General features: G+C 44.0%; 1 protein-coding gene across 2 annotated transcripts in view; it reads left to right on the top strand.

Annotated features, from left to right (window-relative positions):
* The window catches only part of PDE3A (phosphodiesterase 3A), a 753,306-nt gene that overhangs the window by 679,218 nt on the left and 55,966 nt on the right, over window positions 1–18,122 (top strand). Inside the window, exons 13-15 of one of the 2 annotated variants that reach the window (XM_063929421.1) lie at window positions 545–748; window positions 6,468–6,629; window positions 7,869–8,181. In XM_063929421.1, coding sequence (XP_063785491.1) covers window positions 545–748; window positions 6,468–6,629; window positions 7,869–8,181 — 679 coding nt within the window. The remainder of the gene's footprint in view (window positions 1–544; window positions 749–6,467; window positions 6,630–7,868; window positions 8,182–18,122) is intronic. The other variant, XM_063929422.1, reaches the window with a different exon arrangement.

Raw genomic sequence — 18,122 nt, 5'->3', positions numbered from 1 at the left:
TATACATGTGGGCATTATACACAGGTGCAGTGGTATATACATGTGGGCATTATACACAGGTGCAGTGGTATATACATGTGGGCATTATACACAGGTGCAGTGGTATATACTGCTGTAAATTTGGTGAGTTTTGATCAGAGATGTGCGGAAAGGATATGTGCCTCCCCTGCCATAGAGTTTTGACTATAATAATGGTTAGAATAATACAAAGAAGGTAGTTCTAACATATTCTTTGTATTCTTCATATACTTTATACAGTCAAAACTTTGGTGCATACGTTAATATGACAGGAAAGGTTCTGCCTCGCCACACGTCACTGGTGGGAGGGGCTGTAATGAGTGACAACTGTATATGGGAGGGGCTATGAGTGACAGCTGTACATGGGAGGGGCTGTAATGAGTGACAATTGTACATGGCTACAATGAGAGCTGTATTTTGGAGGGGACAGTGCTATATTGAGTGACATGTGGTTGTGGGAGGAGCTACAGTGACTGACAGCTGGATGTGGGAGGGGCTATGAGTAATATAAGTCATCTTTTTCTAGGCAGTGCTGTACAATGACCGCTCGGTCCTGGAGAACCACCACGCTGCCGCCGCCTGGAACCTGCTGCTTTCAAGGCCGGAATACAATTTCTTGGTCAACTTAGATCACATGGAGTTCAAAAGGTTTCGCTTCCTTGTGATTGAGGCCATTCTAGCCACCGACCTTAAGAAGCACTTTGATTTCCTGGCAGAATTCAATGCAAAGGTTAATAGTATACACATATAATAATACCAACAGTATACACATATAATAATATGAATAGTATACATGTGTAATAATACCAACAGTATACACATATAATAATACCAACAGTATACACATATAATAATACCAACAGTATACACATATAATAATATGAATAGTATACATGTGTAATAATACCAACAGTATACACATATAATAATACCAACAGTATACACATATAATAATATGAATAGTATACATGTGTAATAATACCAACAGTATACACATATAATAATACCAACAGTATACACATATAATAATATGAATAGTATACATGTGTAATAATACCAACAGTATACACATATAATAATACCAACAGTATACACATATAATAATACCAACAATATACACATATAATAATACCAACAGTATACACATATAATAATACAATAGTATACATGTGTAATAATACCAACAGTATACACATATAATAATACCAACAGTATACACATATAATAATACCAATAGTATACATGTGTAATAATACCAACAGTATACACATATAATAATATGAATAGTATACATGTGTAATAATACCAACAGTATACACATATAATAATACCAACAGTATACACATATAATAATATGAATAGTATACATGTGTAATAATACCAACAGTATACACATATAATAATATGAATAGTATACACATATAATAATACCAACAGTATACACATATAATAATATGAATAGTATACATGTGTAATAATACCAACAGTATACACATATAATAATATGAATAGTATACATGTGTAATAATACCAACAGTATACACATATAATAATATGAATAGTATACATGTGTAATAATACCAACAGTATACACATATAATAATATGAATAGTATACATGTGTAATAATACCAACAGTATACACATATAATAATACCAACAGTATACACATATAATAATATGAATAGTATACATGTGTAATAATACCAACAGTATACACATATAATAATATGAATAGTATACATGTGTAATAATACCAACAGTATACACATATAATAATACCAACAGTATACACATATAATAATATGAATAGTATACATGTGTAATAATACCAACAGTATACACATATAATAATATGAATAGTATACACATATAATAATACCAACAGTATACACATATAATAATATGAATAGTATACATGTGTAATACCAACAGTATACACACATAATAATATGAATAGTATACATGTGTAATAATACCAACAGTATACACATATAATAATATGAATAGTATACACATATAATAATACCAACAGTATACACATATAATAATATGAATAGTATACATGTGTAATAATACCAACAGTATACACATATAATAATACCAACAGTATACACATATAATAATATGAATAGTATACATGTGTAATAATACCAACAGTATACACACATAATAATATGAATAGTATACATGTGTAATAATACCAACAGTATACACATATAATAATATGAATAGTATACACATATAATAATACCAACAGTATACACATATAATAATATGAATAGTATACATGTGTAATAATACCAACAGTATACACATATAATAATACCAACAGTATACACATATAATAATATGAATAGTATACATGTGTAATAATACCAACAGTATACACATATAATAATACCAACAGTATACACATATAATAATATGAATAGTATACATGTGTAATAATACCAACAGTATACACATATAATAATATGAATAGTATACATGTGTAATAATACCAACAGTATACACATATAATAATACCAACAGTATACACATATAATAATATGAATAGTATACATGTGTAATAATACCAACAGTATACACATATAATAATATGAATAGTATACACATATAATAATACCAACAGTATACACATATAATAATATGAATAGTATACATGTGTAATAATACCAACAGTATACACACATAATAATATGAATAGTATACATGTGTAATAATACCAACAGTATACACATATAATAATATGAATAGTATACACATATAATAATACCAACAGTATACACATATAATAATATGAATAGTATACATGTGTAATAATACCAACAGTATACACATATAATAATACCAACAGTATACACATATAATAATATGAATAGTATACATGTGTAATAATACCAACAGTATACACATATAATAATATGAATAGTATACATGTGTAATAATACCAACAGTATACACATATAATAATATGAATAGTATACACATATAATAATACCAACAGTATACACATATAATAATATGAATAGTATACATGTGTAATAATACCAACAGTATACACACATAATAATATGAATAGTATACATGTGTAATAATACCAACAGTATACACATATAATAATATGAATAGTATACACATATAATAATACCAACAGTATACACATATAATAATATGAATAGTATACATGTGTAATAATACCAACAGTATACACATATAATAATACCAACAGTATACACATATAATAATATGAATAGTATACATGTGTAATAATACCAACAGTATACACACATAATAATATGAATAGTATACATGTGTAATAATACCAACAGTATACACATATAATAATATGAATAGTATACACATATAATAATACCAACAGTATACACATATAATAATATGAATAGTATACATGTGTAATAATACCAACAGTATACACATATAATAATACCAACAGTATACACATATAATAATATGAATAGTATACATGTGTAATAATACCAACAGTATACACACATAATAATATGAATAGTATACATGTGTAATAATACCAACAGTATACACATATAATAATATGAATAGTATACACATATAATAATACCAACAGTATACACATATAATAATATGAATAGTATACATGTGTAATAATACCAACAGTATACACATGTAATAATACCAACAGTATACACATATAATAATATGAATAGTATACATGTGTAATAATACCAACAGTATACACATATAATAATACCAACAGTATACACATATAATAATATGAATAGTATACATGTGTAATAATACCAACAGTATACACATATAATAATATGAATAGTATACATGTGTAATAATACCAACAGTATACACATATAATAATACCAACAGTATACACATATAATAATATGAATAGTATACATGTGTAATAATACCAACAGTATACACATATAATAATACCAACAGTATACACATATAATAATAATATGAATAGTATACATGTGTAATAATACCAACAGTATACACATATAATAATATGAATAGTATACATGTGTAATAATACCAACAGTATACACATATAATATGAATAGTATACATGTGTAATAATACCAACAGTATACACATATAATAATATGAATAGTATACATGTGTAATAATACCAACAGTATATTCATATAATAATACCAATAGTATACACATATAATAATACCAATAGTATACACATATAATAATAGCAACACTATACACATATAATACCAACAGTATACACATATAATAATATCAATTGTATACATATATATATATAATACCAACAGTATACACAGATAATAACACCAACAATATACACATATAATAATACCAATAGTATACTTGTGTAATAATACCAACAGTATACACATATAATAATATGAATAGTATACATGTGTAATAATACCAACAGTATAGACATATAATAATATGAATAGTATACATGTGAAATAATACCAATAGTATACACATATAATAATATGAATAATATACATGTGAAATAATACCAACAGTATACACATATAATAATACCAATAATATACACATATAATAATACCAACAGTATACACACATAATAATACCAACAGTATACACATATAATAATATGAATAGTATACATGTGTAATAATACCAACAGTATACACATATAATAATACCAACAGTATACACACATAATAATACCAACAGTATACACATATAATAATATGAATAGTATACATGTGTAATAATACCAACAGTATACACATATAATAATATGAATAGTATACATGTGTAATAATACCAACAGTATACACATATAATAATATGAATAGTATACATGTGTAATAATACCAACAGTATACACATATAATAATATGAATAGTATACACATATAATAATACCAACAGTATACACATATAATAATACCAATAGCATACACATATAATAATACCAACAGTATACACATATAATAATACCAACAGTATACACATATAATAATATGAATAGTATACATGTGTAATAATACCAACAGTATATACATATAATAATACCAATAGTATACACATATAATAATACCAACAGTATACACATATAATAATACCAATAGTATACACATATAATAATAGCAACACTATACACATATAATAATACCAACAGTATACACATATAATAATATGAATAGTATTCATGTGTAATAATACCAACAGTATACACATATAATAATATGAATAGTATACATGTGTAATAATACCAACAGTATACACATATAATAATACCAATAGTATACACATATAATAATACCAACAGTATACACATATAATAATATGAATAATATACATGTGTAATAATACGAACAATATACACATATAATAATACCAACAATATACACATATATATATATATATATATATATATATATAATACCAACAGTATACACATATAATAATACCAACAATATACACATATAATAATGCCAATAGTATACATGTGTAATAATACCAACAGTATACACATATAATAATACCAATATTATACATGTGTATATAATACCAACAGTATACACATATAACAATACCAATAGTATACACATATAATAATACCAATAGTATAAATATGTATATAATACCAACAGTATACACATATAATAATACCAATAGTATACACATATAATAATACCAATAGTATACACATATAATAATACCAATAGTATACATATGAATATAATACCAATAGTATACACATATAATAATACTAATAGTATACATGTGTAATAATACCAACAGTATACACATATAATAATACCAACAATATACACATATAATAATGCCAATAGTATACACATATAATAATACCAACAATATACACATATAATAATGCCGATAGTATACACATATAATACCAATGTACTTGATAAATATTACTAGTAAGAGTCACACCCTCTGTGTGTCCTGTATTGCTTACTAGCGGGTTTCATCTAAATAAAATCAGCCTAGTGTAGGAAATAAACATGGCGGACACAGCATAAAGCACAACTGATACAGTATGTCCCGCATTACAGCTCAGAGCCACGGGACGCGCCAGGCGTAGGTCCTGCCTCTACACCGCATGCTCCCTACTTTTGTGCGCGTGCAGACTGCCACCCTAAAAATCCTGCAAACCATTGCACTCCGCCATCATAACCCGCTAATTCCACCCTTCTCCCCTCATATCTGAGCAAGCGCAGGAAATCGCCCTCTGCGGCGGTTTTATATAGTACCTTGTATATTACTCTTGTGACTGCTGGATAGTGTACAGAGTAACATTATACACAGAACATGGACCATTGTCACATCAGGGAGCGCTTAACGCTTCTCCCACACATGACGCCACCTGTAATTACCTCTCTCCCAGGACATTGCGCTAGGTCGCTATAGTCACGTGACAGCATGTCTCCTCTCTCTCTATAAGGTGAATGAGGACGTGGGTCCTGGAATCAACTGGTCCAACGAGAATGACCGATTGCTGGTCTGTCAGATGTGCATAAAACTGGCCGACATCAACGGGCCCGCCAAATGTAAGGACTTGCACTTAAAGTGGACGGAAGGAATCGTCAATGAGTTCTATGAGCAGGTAAGAGCTAAATCCAGAATCATCCCAAGCGGATTATTCCGGCTATCCGGATAGTTCTCCTTTCTGATGCTAAAATACCGGCTGTAGGCTTTACATGGGGGCTAATGTATTACTGCAGGGGCCACAAGATACCCCCACTTTCTCCACCACTACCTGCCCCTTACCCGGAACAGGGGGCTGTGGGCGGAGGGTCTCACTTGTCAATATTGTACTGGAGGAGATCTTTGGCGTAAGGTGTGCAGCCTCTGTATTCTCAGCTATAGGAGGTGCGGTCGCATTTCTCATATGCACCAAGCTCCAGAATGCGATACGTTCTGCTGAATGGACCTGGTAGCCTATAGGCTTCTTTTCGCACTGTTTTCTGAGAGTGTCCCCTGCGGTGTGTGCATCATCCGGCGCACGGACAGAAGGGCTCGCGGAAGTCCTCCAAGCACAAAGGACGGCTCTGATCGGGAGAGATGGCCTTTGTGATTTTTCCAAGAATATTGCGTTAGTAAATGCCGCTATGCTGCGATGAGTGGCGGAATGCGATAATGCTTGATGCACTCCACCGAGTTTGAAAAATGACAGTTAGGAGCTGATTGGTTGGCACTGTATCTCTCTCCAAGCGTTCATGCGTATACCCCATATGTGAGAAAGGTATATACAGCGCTGCAGACATTTGTGCCTCCTTACATATGAATGCTGATAATAAAATACAGGCGTTACATCCTCCCACATCCTCATCATTCCAGCCTCTCTTCTGATTGGATGCTTGGGGTTGTCAGCTCCCCTGTGAACTCATGAAAGATTCCACAGGGGAGGGACTTGGACAACCCCAAATACGGCCTGAGCAGGAGGGAGGACTGAAGGACGCACCGGGAGACCCGGCCAATCCCAGGAAATAGCAGGCGGCATGTTATTTAGAGCATGACTTGTCGGATAGGTGCAGATTGGTGATTATGGCTCTTCTACATAATACTCTCCAACATTTTAAACCTAAAAATCGGCACAAATTAGGAAAGAAAGCCTGGCCACGCCCCTTTTCCTATACTTTCAATGGGAGTTTGGAGAGCCAAAAATCGGTAGAGACCATAAAAAAAAGTTCCTGTACCTGCCAAAAATTTCCAGCTGGAGGGTCTGCATAAGAGCCCAAATGAAGCAATAGAGGTTCCTAAGACTAAGATGTCCCTATATTCTGTTATAACCCCAGCACGCACGTTGCCCCTCGGCTGACGCGACATGTTCTCCTGTCTCCAGGGCGATGAAGAAGCCAGTCTCGGCCTCCCAATCAGCCCCTTCATGGACCGATCAGCCCCTCAGTTAGCAAAACTTCAAGAATCATTTATAACTCACATTGTGGGACCACTATGTAATTCCTACGACTCAGCGGGACTGATGCCCGGGAAATGGATAGATGGCGACGACGATTCCGGTGATACGGACGAGCAGGACGAAGACACCGACACTACAGAGGAGGAAACGTCCGAACCCTCTGAAATCTTAACAAGTATGTCCTCTCAGATCTTCTGTTGTTTCAAAGATGCCTTGTGGGGGATATATTCAGGGAAGGGTAAGGAAACATTACTTTACACCTTTACTTACTGTAACCTTGCTTTACACCCTGCAGCAGAGGACTTACCCCCCGTCAGACGCCTGTTCCCAACGACGGGGGAAAGTCTCACTCCCAATTCACGTACCATAGACCCGACTGGGCCTCCATATGCATTTACTACCTCACGTCCACCTCAGACTCCATATATACCAGGCACGTCCAAACTGCGGCCCTCCAGCTGTTGTGAAACTACATATCCCAGCATGCCCTGACACAGTTTTGCTAAAGCTGTGTCAGGGCATGCTGGGATGTGTAGTTTCTCAACAGCTGTGGGGCCGCAGTTTGGACATGCCTGATATATACAGTAGCTGCCCCCGGCTGTGTCTAATGAGACAATAAGGTCACCCACAAAGATCTGAAGCTTCACAATCACTTATACCGGTTCTACGCGGAATTCATATCACCTAAGGGGTATACGTATTAAAGCTTGGACATAAAGTGGGGAGAGATACAGTACCAGACAATCAGCTCCTAACTGCCATGTTACAGGCTGATTGGCTGGTACTTTATCTCTCCCCAATCTTTGATACATATGCCCCTTAGTCTCAACCAATGGTATCTAGCTGAAAAAGCAGTCATTTCCCAGCATCCTCTCCCTCAGCCGCGCCGGGACGGTACCAGTTTCTGGGCTGGGTCTATAACGCATTCAGTAACGTTCCTCAATATTCAGAAAATCCCCCAAATTACAAGTAAACAATGTTCTCACCTCATCTCCGTATGTCAGACTGTGAATGAGACGTCAGTGGTATTTGTGCTCAGCATGTGCGAGATTGCGGGTGGCGGATTACAATGTGATTCTATGACCTAAGACGCTTTGTCGCAGGATCTGTCTGAATGGCCAGGGATTCTTTCTCAGACACAAGTATTTGCTAATTGGGACGGCTGAGAGGGAACATGCTCTCTTGTTTGTGGGACTTAATATCCCCTGAGTGGAACATGATTACCTCACGGCGAGCTCAGGGGGTGGCGTAGAAGAATAGCGCTTTCCTGGAACAGAATGTACCAAATACGTCCCTCCAAATGAAATACCTCAGGTGCTGATGCGGTCCTGGAAATGGGTCACAAAGTTTGTTGTTTGTGGTCTGTTTGGTTTATAAATCAGGGTGTAGAGGGGAGGGGAGTGCAGAGGTCACAGTTTGGTTTATAAATCAGGGTGTAGAGGGGTGGGGTGGGGGGTGCAGAGGTCTCAGTTTGGTTTATAAATCAGAGTGTAGAGGGGTGGGGCGTGGAGGGGGTGCAGAGGTCTCAGTTTGGTTTATAAATCAGGGTGTAGAGGGGCGTGGAGGGGGTGCAGAGGTCTCAGTTTGGTTTATAAATCAGGGTGTAGAGGGGTGGGGTGTGGAGGGGGTGCAGAGGTCTCAGTTTGGTTTATAAATCAGGGTGTAGAGGGGAGGGGGGTGCAGAGGTCTCAGTTTGGTTTATAAATCAGGGTGTAGAGGGGTGGGGCGTGGAGGGGGGTGCAGAGGTCTCAGTGTGGTTTATAAATCAGGGTGTAGAGGGGAGGGGGGTTCAGAGGTCTCAGTTTGGTTTATAAATCAGGGTGTAGAGGGGTGGGGTGGGGAGTGCAGAGGTCTCAGTTTGGTTTATAAATCAGGGTGTAGAGGGGTGGGGCGTGGAGGGGGTGCAGAGGTCTCAGTGTGGTTTATAAATCAGGGTGTAGAGGGGAGGGGGTGCAGAGGTCTCAGTTTGGTTTATAAATCGGGGTGTAGAGGGGTGGGGCGTGGAGGGGGGTGCAGAGGTCTCAGTTTGGTTTATAAATCAGGGTGTAGTGGGTGGGACGGTGAGGGGGGTGCAGAGGTCTCAGTTTGGTTTATAAATCAGGGTGTAGAGGGGTGGGGCATGGGGTGCAGAGGTCTCAGTTTGGTTTATAAATCAGGGTGTAGAGGGATGGGGCGGGGAGGGGGGTGCAGAGGTCTCAGTTTGGTTTATAAATCAGGGTGTAGAGGGGTGGGGCGGGGAGGGGGGTGCAGAGGTCTCAGTGTGGTTTATAAATCAGGGTGTAGAGGGGAGGGGGGTGCAGAGGTCTCAGTTTGGTTTATAAATCGGGGTGTAGAGGGGTGGGGCGGGGAGGGGGGTGCAAAGGTCTCAGTGTGGTTTATAAATCAGGGTGTAGAGGGGAGGGGGGTGCAGAGGTCTCAGTTTGGTTTATAAATCAGGGTGTAGAGGGGTGGGGTGGGGGGTGCAGAGGTCTCAGTTTGGTTTATAAATCAGGGTGTAGAGGGGTGGGGCGTGGAGGGGGGTGCAGAGGTCTCAGTGTGGTATATAAATCAGGGTGTAGAGGGGAGGGGGTGCAGAGGTCTCAGTTTGGTTTATAAATCGGGGTGTAGAGGGGTGGGGCATGGAGGGGGGTGCAGAGGTCTCAGTTTGGTTTATAAATCAGGGTGTAGTGGGTGGGACGGTGAGGGGGGTGCAGAGGTCTCAGTTTGGTTTATAAATCAGGGTGTAGAGGGGTGGGGCAGGGGGTGCAGAGGTCTCAGTTTGGTTTATAAATCAGGGTGTAGAGGGGAGGGGGGTGCAGAGGTCTCAGTTTGGTTTATAAATCAGGGTGTAGAGGGGTGGGGCGGGGAGGGGGGTGCAGAGGTCTCAGTGTGGTTTATAAATCAGGGTGTAGAGGGGAGGGGGGTGCAGAGGTCTCAGTTTGGTTTATAAATCGGGGTGTAGAGGGGTGGGGCGTGGAGGGGGGTGCAGAGGTCTCAGTTTGGTTTATAAATCAGGGTGTAGAGGGGCGGGGCAGGGAGTGCAGAGGTCTGTCTGGTTTATAAATCAGGGTGTAGATGGGCAGGGCGGGGGGTGCAGAGGTCTCAGTCTGGTTTATAAATCAGGGTGTAGAGGGGTGGGGAGGGGGTGCAGAGGTCAGTTTGGTTTATAAATCAGGGTGTAGAGGGGTGGGGCAGGGGGTGCAGAGGTCTCAGTTTGGTTTATAAATCAGGCTGTAGAGGAGTGGGGCGGGGGGTGCAGAGGTCTCAGTTTGGTTTATAAATCAGGGTTTAGAGGGGTGGGGCGTGGAGGGGGGTGCAGAGGTCTCAGTGTGGTTTATAAATCAGGGTGTAGAGGGGAGGGGAGTGCAGAGGTCGCAGTTTGGTTTATAAATCAGGGTGTAGAGGGGTGGGGGGTGCAGAGGTCTCAGTTTGGTTTATAAATCAGGGTGTGGAGGGGGTGCAGAGGTCTCAGTTTGGTTTATAAATCAGGGTGTAGAGGGGTGGGGTGTGGAGGGGGTGCAGAGGTCTCAGTTTGGTTTATAAATCAGGGTGTAAAGCGGAGGGGGGTGCAGAGGTCTCAGTTTGGTTTATAAATCAGGATGTAGAGGGGCAGGGCGTGGAGGGGGGTGCAGAGGTCTCAGTGTGGTTTATAAATCAGGGTGTAGAGGGGACGGGGGTGCAGAGGTCTCAGTTTGGTTTATAAATCGGGGTGTAGAGGGGTGGGGCGTGGAGGGGGGTGCAGAGGTCTCAGTTTGGTTTATAAATCAGGGTGTAGTGGGTGGGACGGTGAGGGGGGTGCAGAGGTCTCAGTTTGGTTTATAAATCAGGGTGTAGAGGGGTGGGGCAGGGGGTGCAGAGGTCTCAGTTTGGTTTATAAATCAGGGTGTAGAGGGATGGGGCGGGGAGGGGGGTGCAGAGGTCTCAGTTTGGTTTATAAATCAGGGTGTAGAGGGGTGGGGCGTGGAGGGGGGTGCAGAGGTCTCAGTGTGGTTTATAAATCAGGGTGTAGAGGGGAGGGGGGTTCAGAGGTCTCAGTTTGGTTTATAAATCAGGGTGTAGAGGGGTGGGGTGGGGAGTGCAGAGGTCTCAGTTTGGTTTATAAATCAGGGTGTAGAGGGGTGGGGCGTGGAGGGGGTGCAGAGGTCTCAGTGTGGTTTATAAATCAGGGTGTAGAGGGGAGGGGGTGCAGAGGTCTCAGTTTGGTTTATAAATCGGGGTGTAGAGGGGTGGGGCGTGGAGGGGGGTGCAGAGGTCTCAGTTTGGTTTATAAATCAGGGTGTAGTGGGTGGGACGGTGAGGGGGGTGCAGAGGTCTCAGTTTGGTTTATAAATCAGGGTGTAGAGGGGTGGGGCATGGGGTGCAGAGGTCTCAGTTTGGTTTATAAATCAGGGTGTAGAGGGATGGGGCGGGGAGGGGGGTGCAGAGGTCTCAGTTTGGTTTATAAATCAGGGTGTAGAGGGGTGGGGCGGGGAGGGGGGTGCAGAGGTCTCAGTGTGGTTTATAAATCAGGGTGTAGAGGGGAGGGGGGTGCAGAGGTCTCAGTTTGGTTTATAAATCGGGGTGTAGAGGGGTGGGGCGGGGAGGGGGGTGCAAAGGTCTCAGTGTGGTTTATAAATCAGGGTGTAGAGGGGAGGGGGGTGCAGAGGTCTCAGTTTGGTTTATAAATCAGGGTGTAGAGGGGTGGGGTGGGGGGTGCAGAGGTCTCAGTTTGGTTTATAAATCAGGGTGTAGAGGGGTGGGGCGTGGAGGGGGGTGCAGAGGTCTCAGTGTGGTATATAAATCAGGGTGTAGAGGGGAGGGGGTGCAGAGGTCTCAGTTTGGTTTATAAATCGGGGTGTAGAGGGGTGGGGCATGGAGGGGGGTGCAGAGGTCTCAGTTTGGTTTATAAATCAGGGTGTAGTGGGTGGGACGGTGAGGGGGGTGCAGAGGTCTCAGTTTGGTTTATAAATCAGGGTGTAGAGGGGTGGGGCAGGGGGTGCAGAGGTCTCAGTTTGGTTTATAAATCAGGGTGTAGAGGGGAGGGGGGTGCAGAGGTCTCAGTTTGGTTTATAAATCAGGGTGTAGAGGGGTGGGGCGGGGAGGGGGGTGCAGAGGTCTCAGTGTGGTTTATAAATCAGGGTGTAGAGGGGAGGGGGGTGCAGAGGTCTCAGTTTGGTTTATAAATCGGGGTGTAGAGGGGTGGGGCGTGGAGGGGGGTGCAGAGGTCTCAGTTTGGTTTATAAATCAGGGTGTAGAGGGGCGGGGCAGGGAGTGCAGAGGTCTGTCTGGTTTATAAATCAGGGTGTAGATGGGCAGGGCGGGGGGTGCAGAGGTCTCAGTCTGGTTTATAAATCAGGGTGTAGAGGGGTGGGGAGGGGGTGCAGAGGTCAGTTTGGTTTATAAATCAGGGTGTAGAGGGGTGGGGCAGGGGGTGCAGAGGTCTCAGTTTGGTTTATAAATCAGGCTGTAGAGGAGTGGGGCGGGGGGTGCAGAGGTCTCAGTTTGGTTTATAAATCAGGGTTTAGAGGGGTGGGGCGTGGAGGGGGGTGCAGAGGTCTCAGTGTGGTTTATAAATCAGGGTGTAGAGGGGAGGGGAGTGCAGAGGTCGCAGTTTGGTTTATAAATCAGGGTGTAGAGGGGTGGGGGGTGCAGAGGTCTCAGTTTGGTTTATAAATCAGGGTGTGGAGGGGGTGCAGAGGTCTCAGTTTGGTTTATAAATCAGGGTGTAGAGGGGTGGGGTGTGGAGGGGGTGCAGAGGTCTCAGTTTGGTTTATAAATCAGGGTGTAAAGCGGAGGGGGGTGCAGAGGTCTCAGTTTGGTTTATAAATCAGGATGTAGAGGGGCAGGGCGTGGAGGGGGGTGCAGAGGTCTCAGTGTGGTTTATAAATCAGGGTGTAGAGGGGACGGGGGTGCAGAGGTCTCAGTTTGGTTTATAAATCGGGGTGTAGAGGGGTGGGGCGTGGAGGGGGGTGCAGAGGTCTCAGTTTGGTTTATAAATCAGGGTGTAGTGGGTGGGACGGTGAGGGGGGTGCAGAGGTCTCAGTTTGGTTTATAAATCAGGGTGTAGAGGGGTGGGGCAGGGGGTGCAGAGGTCTCAGTTTGGTTTATAAATCAGGGTGTAGAGGGATGGGGCGGGGAGGGGGGTGCAGAGGTCTCAGTTTGGTTTATAAATCAGGGTGTAGAGGGGTGGGGCGGGGAGGGGGGTGCAGAGGTCTCAGTGTGGTTTATAAATCAGGGTGTAGAGGGGAGGGGGGTGCAGAGGTCTCAGTTTGGTTTATAAATCGGGGTGTAGAGGGGTGGGGCGGGGAGGGGGGTGCAAAGGTCTCAGTGTGGTTTATAAATCAGGGTGTAGAGGGGAGGGGGGTGCAGAGGTCTCAGTTTGGTTTATAAATCAGGGTGTAGAGGGGTGGGGTGGGGGGTGCAGAGGTCTCAGTTTGGTTTATAAATCAGGGTGTAGAGGGGTGGGGCGTGGAGGGGGGTGCAGAGGTCTCAGTGTGGTATATAAATCAGGGTGTAGAGGGGAGGGGGTGCAGAGGTCTCAGTTTGGTTTATAAATCGGGGTGTAGAGGGGTGGGGCATGGAGGGGGGTGCAGAGGTCTCAGTTTGGTTTATAAATCAGGGTGTAGTGGGTGGGACGGTGAGGGGGGTGCAGAGGTCTCAGTTTGGTTTATAAATCAGGGTGTAGAGGGGTGGGGCAGGGGGTGCAGATGTCTCAGTTTGGTTTATAAATCAGGGTGTAGAGGGGAGGGGGGTGCAGAGGTCTCAGTTTGGTTTATAAATCAGGGTGTAGAGGGGTGGGGCGGGGAGGGGGGTGCAGAGGTCTCAGTGTGGTTTATAAATCAGGGTGTAGAGGGGAGGGGGGTGCAGAGGTCTCAGTTTGGTTTATAAATCGGGGTGTAGAGGGGTGGGGCGTGGAGGGGGGTGCAGAGGTCTCAGTTTGGTTTATAAATCAGGGTGTAGAGGGGCGGGGCAGGGAGTGCAGAGGTCTGTCTGGTTTATAAATCCGGGTGTAGATGGGCAGGGCGGGGGGTGCAGAGGTCTCAGTCTGGTTTATAAATCAGGGTGTAGAGGGGTGGGGAGGGGGGTGCAGAGGTCAGTTTGGTTTATAAATCAGGGTGTAGAGGGGTGGGGCAGGGGGTGCAGAGGTCTCAGTTTGGTTTATAAATCAGGCTGTAGAGGAGTGGGGCGGGGGGTGCAGAGGTCTCAGTTTGGTTTATAAATCAGGGTGTAGAGGGGTAGGGCGTGGAGGGGGGTGCAGAGGTCTCAGTGTGGTTTATAAATCAGGGTGTAGAGGGGAGGGGAGTGCAGAGGTCGCAGTTTGGTTTATAAATCAGGGTGTAGAGGGGTGGGGGGTGCAGAGGTCTCAGTTTGGTTTAAAAATCAGGGTGCAGAGGGGTGGGGCGTGGAGGGCGTGCAGAGGTCTCAGTTTGGTTTATAAATCAGGGTGTGGAGGGGGTGCAGAGGTCTCAGTTTGGTTTATAAATCAGGGTGTAGAGGGGTGGGGTGTGGAGGGGGTGCAGAGGTCTCAGTTTGGTTTATAAATCAGGGTGTAGAGGGGAGGGGGGTGCAGAGGTCTCAGTTTGGTTTATAAATCAGGGTGTAGAGGGGTGGGGCGTGGAGGGGGGTGCAGAGGTCTCAGTGTGGTTTATAAATCAGGGTGTAGAGGGGAGGGGAGTGCAGAGGTCGCAGTTTGGTTTATAAATCAGGGTGTAGAGGGGAGGGGGGTGCAGAGGTCTCAGTTTGGTTTATAAATCGGGGTGTAGAGGGGTGGGGCGTGGAGGGGGGTGCAGAGGTCTCAGTTTGGTTTATAAATCAGGGTGTAGTGGGTGGGACGGTGAGGGGGGTGCAGAGGTCTCAGTTTGGTTTATAAATCAGGGTGTAGAGGGGTGGGGCAGGGGGTGCAGAGGTCTCAGTTTGGTTTATAAATCAGGGTGTAGTGGGTGGGATGGTGAGGGGGGTGTAGAGGTCTCAGTTTGGTTTATAAATCAGGGTGTAGAGGGGTGGGGCAGGGGGTGCAGAGGTCTCAGTTTGGTTTATAAATCAGGGTGTAGAGGGGTGGGGCGGGGAGGGGGGTGCAGAGGTCTCAGTTTGGTTTATAAATCAGGGTGTAGAGGGGTGGGGCGGGGAGGGGGGTGCAGAGGTCTCAGTGTGGTTTATAAATCAGGGTGTAGAGGGGAGGTGGGTGCAGAGGTCTCAGTTTGGTTTATAAATCGGGGTGGAGAGGGGTGGGGCGTGGAGGGGGGTGCAGAGGTCTCAGTTTGGTTTATAAATCAGGGTGTAGAGGGGCAGGGCAGGGAGTGCAGAGGTCTGTCTGGTTTATAAATCAGGGTGTAGATGGGCAGGGCGGGGGGTGCAGAGGTCTCAGTCTGGTTTATAAATCAGGATGTAGAGGGGTGGGGAGGGGGGTGCAGAGGTCAGTTTGGTTTATAAATCAGGGTGTAGAGGGGTGGGGCAGGGGGTGCAGAGGTCTCAGTTTGGTTTATAAATCGGGCTGTAGAGGAGTGGGGCGGGGGGTGCAGAGGTCTCAGTTTGGTTTATAAATCAGGGTGTAGAGGGGTGGGGCGTGGAGGGGGGTGCAGAGGTCTCAGTGTGGTTTATAAATCAGGGTGTAGAGGGGAGGGGAGTGCAGAGGTCGCAGTTTGGTTTATAAATCAGGGTGTAGAGGGGTGGGGGGTGCAGAGGTCTCAGTTTGGTTTATAAATCAGGGTGCAGAGGGGTGGGGCGTGGAGGGGGTGCAGAGGTCTCAGTTTGGTTTATAAATCAGGGTGTAGAGGGGTGGGGTGTGGAGGGGGTGCAGAGGTCTCAGTTTGGTTTATAAATCAGGGTGTAAAGCGGAGGGGGGTGCAGAGGTCTCAGTTTGGTTTATAAATCAGGATGTAGAGGGGCAGGGCGTGGAGGGGGGTGCAGAGGTCTCAGTGTGGTTTATAAATCAGGGTGTAGAGGGGAGGGGGGTGCAGAGGTCTCAGTTTGGTTTATAAATCAGGGTGTAGAGGGGTGGGGCGGGGGGTGCAGAGGTCTCAGTTTGGTTTATAAATCAGGGTGTAGAGGGGTGGGGCGTGGAGGGGGGTGCAGAGGTCTCAGTGTGGTTTATAAATCAGGGTGTAGAGGGGAGGGGGGTGCAGAGGTCTCAGTTTGGTTTATAAATCGGGGTGTAGAGGGGTGGGGCGTGGAGGGGGGTGCAGAGGTCTCAGTTTGGTTTATAAATCAGGGTGTAGTGGGTGGGACGGTGAGGGGGGTGCAGAGGTCTCAGTTTGGTTTATAAATCAGGGTGTAGAGGGGTGGGGCATGGGGTGCAGAGGTCTCAGTTTGGTTTATAAATCAGGGTGTAGAGGGATGGGGCGGGGAGGGGGGTGCAGAGGTCTCAGTTTGGTTTATAAATCAGGGTGTAGAGGGGTGGGGCGGGGAGGGGGGTGCAGAGGTCTCAGTGTGGTTTATAAATCAGGGTGTAGAGGGGAGGGGGGTGCAGAGGTCTCAGTTTGGTTTATAAATCGGGGTGTAGAGGGGTGGGGCGGGGAGGGGGGTGCAAAGGTCTCAGTGTGGTTTATAAATCAGGGTGTAGAGGGGAGGGGGGTGCAGAGGTCTCAGTTTGGTTTATAAATCAGGGTGTAGAGGGGTGGGGTGGGGGGTGCAGAGGTCTCAGTTTGGTTTATAAATCAGGGTGTAGAGGGGTGGGGCGTGGAGGGGGGTGCAGAGGTCTCAGTGTGGTATATAAATCAGGGTGTAGAGGGGAGGGGGTGCAGAGGTCTCAGTTTGGTTTATAAATCGGGGTGTAGAGGGGTGGGGCATGGAGGGGGGTGCAGAGGTCTCAGTTTGGTTTATAAATCAGGGTGTAGTGGGTGGGACGGTGAGGGGGGTGCAGAGGTCTCAGTTTGGTTTATAAATCAGGGTGTAGAGGGGTGGGGCAGGGGGTGCAGAGGTCTCAGTTTGGTTTATAAATCAGGGTGTAGAGGGGAGGGGGGTGCAGAGGTCTCAGTTTGGTTTATAAATCAGGGTGTAGAGGGGTGGGGCGGGGAGGGGGGTGCAGAGGTCTCAGTGTGGTTTATAAATCAGGGTGTAGAGGGGAGGGGGGTGCAGAGGTCTCAGTTTGGTTTATAAATCGGGGTGTAGAGGGGTGGGGCGTGGAGGGGGGTGCAGAGGTCTCAGTTTGGTTTATAAATCAGGGTGTAGAGGGGCGGGGCAGGGAGTGCAGAGGTCTGTCTGGTTTATAAATCCGGGTGTAGA

This window comes from Pseudophryne corroboree, chromosome 6 (assembly GCF_028390025.1).
Source record: "Pseudophryne corroboree isolate aPseCor3 chromosome 6, aPseCor3.hap2, whole genome shotgun sequence".
Taxonomy (NCBI): domain Eukaryota; kingdom Metazoa; phylum Chordata; class Amphibia; order Anura; family Myobatrachidae; genus Pseudophryne; species Pseudophryne corroboree.
This window is presented reverse-complemented; position numbering and strand designations above follow the sequence as displayed.